Raw genomic sequence first — 6,662 nt, 5'->3', positions numbered from 1 at the left:
TTTAAATACCTTAAAAGCATGAGGGAATTTGAGATATACTTCCCTGTTTCATATTGTTTGAACCCAAAACAGTGAGCAAGCATATCAAGGCGAGAAATGACGATCATTCAATTTGATTGAGTAAGAAGTAATTCATATGTTGAGTCTAAAACATTTAGTGTGTGGTAAAACAAACATATCACCACAAGTGTACATAACAACCAAATAAGTAAAAAAGAAGTTCTATACAATTATAGCAACAAAGCCTTATCAATAATAGAGACACTTCACAAGTTATATTTTGCCATCTGTGTGTTGTGGAGTGTCGTGTCTTCAGAAAGCAAGACACTGCCCAGCACACACAAGATTATATGGGATGTCCGCTTAATACGTTATTATCTACAACTATTCATATTCATAGTTAGTACTTATTGCCACAATGTATCATGGTTAAGAGCCATCTGAAGAGCAACCTTCCTTCATAAACAAACCCCAACCAATAACACGTGGATTTCCAAAATCAGTACAGTGTGCAGAAGAGCAGCTCCAAGAATTTAATTCTCAAGATTAAATATCAAAGCAGAAAATTGGTTGAACAATTGTAGGAAATGCACAAATAATATGATGATATGCCTCAATGTTACAAAGAGAAGGCTCAAATGCAAGAACAACTGTCAGTTCTTTCCCATGAAAGTATTAAGGAGAAAGCATTTTCTAGTCTCGAATTGCGGGATTGCAGACAAAATACAAAGGCAATTCAATGTTCTGAAGGGTTAAGATTATGCATATAAAGTAAATTAAGGGTGTGCAAAAATATACTTACAAGTCTCTTGCGATGCTCTCCAATAGTAATAGAGCCTCCCGTGTGAGTCCCCTTTGCAACTGCATTCTGATCACCACACCGATTTTTTGAATTTATTTTTGACTTCTCAACAACCTTGGGATCTTTCCAAAATCTCATCCAACTTTCCCATGTTTCTTCCGGAACATATTTTGGCCGAACTGCTCCTTTTTTTATGCAAGAAATAAAATCACTGTACCTTCTTGCTGCCTTCTTACGCCATAGTATCTTCACTTCACTATCAATGGAAGGATCCCAATAGAATTCCTTCTAAAATAATTTTATAAGTAAACAACATTAGTATCTAACCTTCAAAAGTGATGTAATATTTTTTATTAAAATGGTGAAATATATACCTCGAATTCTCCGAGATAAAAATCTCTTATTTCTTGTGAGACACTTTTCCAATTAATTCCATTAGGATCAAGTTCACTTTTGAAAGACTCACATATCCTAGTAGAGCAAATATTTGATGGTTCCAAACTGGAAAAAAAGTTGAAATATATTATATGAAGTCTATCATGAAGAAATTATAGTATATAAATAACAATAGTGCAAGTACAAACTTACCCGGAATGAGAAAGAAAAACAAGTGTCCGCTGTCCAGAATTATTATTACTCTCACCTTCACCTATTGTGTTGTTCTGGCTAGATGTAGGCTCCTCCCCTATCACGTTTCTTTGAGTAGATGCACCTTCGCCTATTCCGTTGCTCTGATTAGATATTACATGAGGTGTTTCAAAATGAACAGATGGAGTACTACCATGAGCTGATGTTTGAACAGGAGGCGAATTAGTAGGAGCTAATGTTTGATTTTGGTTAATATGATCTGGTCCAACAGAAGAATTGATACCACCTTGTTGAGAATTAGTTATGGGAATGGGAACAGTAGGCATATAAACTCGACTTGTGCTGCCTCGACCTCTAATTGAGGTCTTGCTTGCACGAGTTGTGTTACCTCGACCTCTGCCTCGCGTCATGTCTACAAGAAAAATAACTTCAAGATTGCATAATCCCATACATTCCCAAACAAGAGAAGGAAAAGAAAAAAAAAATTACCCAACTGGAGTAGCTACATAACAGATCATTACATTGCAGCTTCTAATCACAATACTTCTTTTAACCCAAGTGGAGTAGCTAAGCAGCAAGCAACTAATAGTCACCCTCTACTTCTCTCTAACTTTCTTTTCTCTCAATGCTTTTAGTTAATGCAGCACTTATTCAGTGTTGATAGTCAAGTACTTAAGTCTAAGAATTTTTTTATGGGAAGTCATATTTTCTAGGGGAAGAAAATTCAAAATTAAAAGCACACTAGAAACTAACAAATAATTGATGGCGACAAGCATTGGATTTCATCAGAACTCAAGAAATCATACCATCATTCAGTGACAATAAAGCCAACTGATCAGCAACATCACTTCTCCATATCCTACTATACAACTAAAACAAGAATGGATTCATATCTACTATTATATTGAAAATCTCAGGTAATGCAGGTGCATAAAACACAAGGCAGAATACAATCTTCACGCAGGATGTGAATCTGCCTTTGAGAATTAAAAACTGGTTGAAGAATGATATTCTCAAATACTGTTTCTTAAAAAAAAGTCACTGAAAGCATTAAGTTTAGTATGATTCACTGGGCAAAAATTTGCATCCAAAACATAGTGCTATAAACCAAAGTCACTGAAGATACAGTAGCACATTTCTATCAATATACTAGTCTGTATCTATTTCATCTTCAAACTCCTCATCATCCTCCTCTTCAGTTTCACCTTCATCTTCTGTAGTTTCTTCTTCTAATTCATGGTGATCTAACAACAAATCCTCATTAATTGGCTCAGCCATTTCAATTGTCTCCCCATTTGGATCATGCAGAGGTATATCTTCATCAACAATAATATTCATATCTATCTCATGGACTTCAACTTCTTCAACTTGGAATGGAAGATTTGATTCAACTACTGTGATCCCTCCCTCATCAGGTGATTCAATAACATCTCGAGGTTTGACTTTTAATACAGCTAACCAATCATCCTTGTCCCTCTTTCTGCTAGGATAAGACATATAACACACTTGAGTTGCTTGCATTGCAAGAATAAAAGGTTCATATTTTTTAAATCGGCGACGATGATTAACATCGACCAATTTATACTGATTGTGCTCCTTAACACCAACATTCATTGTTGGATCAAACCATTCACACTTGAATAATATAGCTTGCTTTAAAGGTGCTCTACGATATTCCAATTGTATAATTTCTTGTATCCTACCATAGTAATCACCAGCATTTGGATCTGAGATACAAACTCCACTGTTCGTTGTTGATCTTACACTACCGCGATGTATTGTATGAAACTTGTATCCATTGACAAAACACACTGGATAAGCACATGCGCTTATTAATGGTCCATGAGCAAGACTACTCAAGTATTCATTTTCAATATGGTTGGATCGAACCTAGTTAAAAATACTATAAAATTTAGTCTATATTCACAAGATAATTTAAAAACATCACTTTTTAAAAGAATAATCATTGTTTGAGGCTTACATATTCCTTGAACCATATAGGAAAATATGATTCAAGACTCTCATCTATTTGATCTTGAGGTAGATTCGGAAATTCTTCTTGCAAACGTTGTACGTACATGCTTCATTGCAACAAAATAAGTTATATAGAAAGTCATAATGTATAGTCAATTTTTTTATTTTAAACAGGTATAATCTTAAAATGTTACCTCACAAACGGCTCAACCTCTTGACAGTTTAGTAGAATATAAGTTTGGGCGGCCTTAATTTCTTCAAGGGATAAATCTCTTTTTTTTCCTTCACCCGATAGTCTACTTGGATGGGTGAATATTGATAAATTTCCTTCAACATCTTTCATAGCACCACCGTCATCATTACGGGTCACATTATGATGACGTGACATAACATGAGGTTCAAAGTAATGAGAAAACAATTGTGTTGACTCTGCCATCAAGTATGCTTCACAAATGGAACCTTCAACACTAGCTTTGTTCCCAATCATATTTTTAAGAGTTCGGAGGTACCTATATAGGTAAACAATTAAATTATAATGTCATGTCTAACATACTTTTCACCATAGGAGCATAAATAATTTACATTTACCTCTCAAAAGGATACATCCATCTATATTGTACTGGTCCAGCAATTCGTGCTTCAAGTGGAAGGTGCACTGGTAAATGTTCCATTGAGTTAAAGAATCCAGGAGGAAATATGCGTTCCAACTTACACAAAATTTGTGGAATGTGTACCTCCAATCTTTCCAAGTCCACCACTCGAAGAGTAGTTGAAGTAAGATCTTTAAAAAATAAACTCAACTCTGTAAGTGCCTGCCACACATTACTAGGAAGTAACTCACGAAAGGCAATTGGCAATAGTCGTTGCATGAACACATGACAATCATGATTTTTCATCCCAAATAACTTAAATTTCTCTGTGTCAAGGCATCGACTCATATTCGAAACATAACCATCTGGAAACTTCACACCTTCCAACCAATCAAACAAGACCCTTTTTTTATCCTTATTTATTGTATATGCAGCTTTAGGATAACTTCCATCAGGATTCCTTGCCAAATGTGGCCGATTGCAATATTTTACAACATCTAGACGTGCTTTTGGATTGTCTTTGGTTTTGCCATCCACCTCAAGAACTGTGTTAAATACATTATCAAAGACATTTTTCTCAATATGCATGACGTCAAGATTATGTCGTATCATATTAGAACTCCAATAAGGCAAATCCCAAAAGATGCTTCGTTTTTTCCATCCACAAGACTTACAAATTCTTTTATTAACTTCTTCTGCATCTAACTCAGTTACTTTCCTTATCCCCAACTCACATATTTGATTCAAAATTTCTTGTCCTGATCTTAAAGGTGGTGGCAATCTTGTGACAATATGACCTTTAAGAAAGTTCTTACGATCACTTCTAAATGGATGATTTTGGTCAAGAAACATTCTATGATTGTCAAACCAAGTTGTTTTCACACCATATTGTAATCTGAAGGATTGTGTTTCCTCCATACAATAAGGGCATGCTAAGTTTCCACTGGTACTCCATCCTGATAACATAGAATATGCCGGAAAGTCATTGATAGTCCACATCAAAGCTGCCCGTAATTGAAAATTTTGCTTTTTTGAGATGTCAAATGCTTCTACACCTGTCTCCCACAATAAAGTCAATTCCTTTTATTAGAGGTTGTAGATAAACATCAATTTTTTGTTTAGGATTGTGTGGCCCTGGAACAATGACAGTTAAAAACATGTAAGCCTCCTTCATACACATCCCCGGGGGTAAATTATATGGAGTGACAATCACTGGCCATGAAGAGTATTTTCTTCCAGATTGAGCAAATGGTTGAAAACCATCAGTACATAACCCCAACCTCACATTCCTCGGGTCAGAAGCAAAAAAGGGATGAGTTTCATTGAAGTGCTTCCAAGCCTCAGAGTCTGATGGATGTCGCATTACCCCCTCTTCTTGTGTATGCTCTTGATGCCATCTCATGTCGGCAGCTGTGGCATGAGATGCATATAATCTCCGCAATCTAGGAATAAGAGGAAAATAATACATTTTTTTGTAAGGGACCAATTTTCTCTTACGAGAACCAACACGACGTTTAAACCTCTCATAGCCACAAAACTTACAAGATGTTAGGTCTTTATCATCTTCCCAATACAACATACATCCTGAGTTACAACAATCAATCTTTTCAACAGGCAAACCCAAGCTACGCACTAGCTTCTTGGTTTGATAATAACTATCGAGAACTTGGTTATCTTCAGGTAATGCCTCTTTCAATAGTTGCAGCACTTGATTATAGCCCCTTTGTGATAAAGTGTTCTCCATTTTAATATTTAGCATCCTAGAAACTAGCGCAAGTTGAGAGATGGAAGAACCAGGATACAATTCTGCATCAGCGGCTTGAAGTAAATCATAAAACCTTTGTGACTCAAGATTAGGTTCCTCCTCCATTGAAGGATTAGAATTTTCCTCCATTGGAGGTTCACAATGATGAGATGACTCAGGTTCGTCATTACTATAAGATTGCAAGCTCGAACCCTGACCAAAATTTGATCCAACTGCATCCAAAACCATTTGGCGATATGGATTATCATATCCCAATCCAGATTGTGTATCATTCGGTAAATCAATAGACATATCACCGATCACTTCTTTTTCTCCTTGATATTTCCAAACAAAATAGTTCTCAACAAATCCTAAACGAAAAAGGTGTAGTTTAACAGTTTCAACATTCATGTATTTAATGTTGTGACATTTTTTACATGGACATCTAACTTCCTCACCACTCATGCGATTCGGATGAGAACATGCAAACTTGAGAAAGTCATTCACACCGGCTATAAAACTAGAATTAAGAGCCCCTCGACCATCTAATCTCTTGTACATCCAACTACGCTTTAGATGTTCCATACTCCTACTTAATGTTAAAAAATACAAAATAATTAGAGTTATTCAAAAAATTAGAACTAAAGAAATTACATAGAAGTACTAAAGTAGAAGTCTTTAATTGAAATGTATATAGAGAACACAAACCATATCCTTTTATTATATGTGGATCAAGAAGCTTTCCAGCAAACAAATTCAAGTATCTTCTACTTGTGCTTTTATTTTAACAAATTCAAAACACCTCTAAGTTCCCAGTTTTTACAGCATCATAAAACAACAAACCATCAGAAACTTAAAGAAAATCCACATAGAACAAGTTGTTGTTTACTTACCACAAAAACAAGCAAACAAAACTAGTGGTGTAATGTTAGAATGAAAAGAAGTACTACATCCTTTTATTATA

At 35.4% G+C, this 6,662-nt stretch overlaps 2 protein-coding genes across 2 annotated transcripts; both read right to left on the bottom strand.

Annotated features, from left to right (window-relative positions):
• Positions 1 to 2,539: 2,539 nt before the first annotated feature.
• Positions 2,540 to 4,953, bottom strand: LOC107057873 (uncharacterized). Its single transcript, XM_015302942.1, has 4 exons — positions 3,953 to 4,953; positions 3,559 to 3,873; positions 3,372 to 3,471; positions 2,540 to 3,280 (listed from the first exon to the last, which is right to left on the bottom strand). The coding sequence occupies exons 1-4, from the start codon at positions 4,951 to 4,953 to the stop codon at positions 2,540 to 2,542; spliced, it is 2,157 nt and encodes a 718-aa protein (XP_015158428.1).
• A 40-nt stretch (positions 4,954 to 4,993) lies between these two features.
• LOC107057872 (uncharacterized) lies at positions 4,994 to 6,283 on the bottom strand. The gene is made up of 2 exons (XM_015302941.1): positions 6,157 to 6,283; positions 4,994 to 6,069 (listed from the first exon to the last, which is right to left on the bottom strand). The coding sequence occupies exons 1-2, from the start codon at positions 6,281 to 6,283 to the stop codon at positions 4,994 to 4,996; spliced, it is 1,203 nt and encodes a 400-aa protein (XP_015158427.1).
• Positions 6,284 to 6,662: the final 379 nt, after the last annotated feature.

Source organism: Solanum tuberosum, unplaced genomic scaffold (assembly GCF_000226075.1).
Source record: "Solanum tuberosum cultivar DM 1-3 516 R44 unplaced genomic scaffold, SolTub_3.0 scf00393, whole genome shotgun sequence".
NCBI lineage: Eukaryota > Viridiplantae > Streptophyta > Magnoliopsida > Solanales > Solanaceae > Solanum > Solanum tuberosum.
The sequence above is the reverse complement of the archived record's forward strand: the minus strand, read 5'-3'. Positions and strand labels throughout refer to the sequence as shown.

Excerpts from the sequence above, each read along its gene's own strand:
- LOC107057873 (XM_015302942.1), bottom strand. The coding sequence starts at position 4,953 with ATGTGGACTATCAATGACTTTCCGGCATATTCTATGTTATCAGGATGG. Across the intron at positions 3,874-3,952 it reads TGGATGTATCCTTTTGAGAG|GTACCTCCGAACTCTTAAAA; the intron begins GTAAATGTAAAT and ends TTACCTATATAG. Across the intron at positions 3,281-3,371 it reads CTATATGGTTCAAGGAATAT|GTTCGATCCAACCATATTGA; the intron begins GTAAGCCTCAAA and ends ATTTTTAACTAG.
- LOC107057872 (XM_015302941.1), bottom strand. The coding sequence starts at position 6,283 with ATGGAACATCTAAAGCGTAGTTGGATGTACAAGAGATTAGATGGTCGA. Across the intron at positions 6,070-6,156 it reads TCATCCGAATCGCATGAGTG|GATTTGTTGAGAACTATTTT; the intron begins GTGAGGAAGTTA and ends TTTTTCGTTTAG.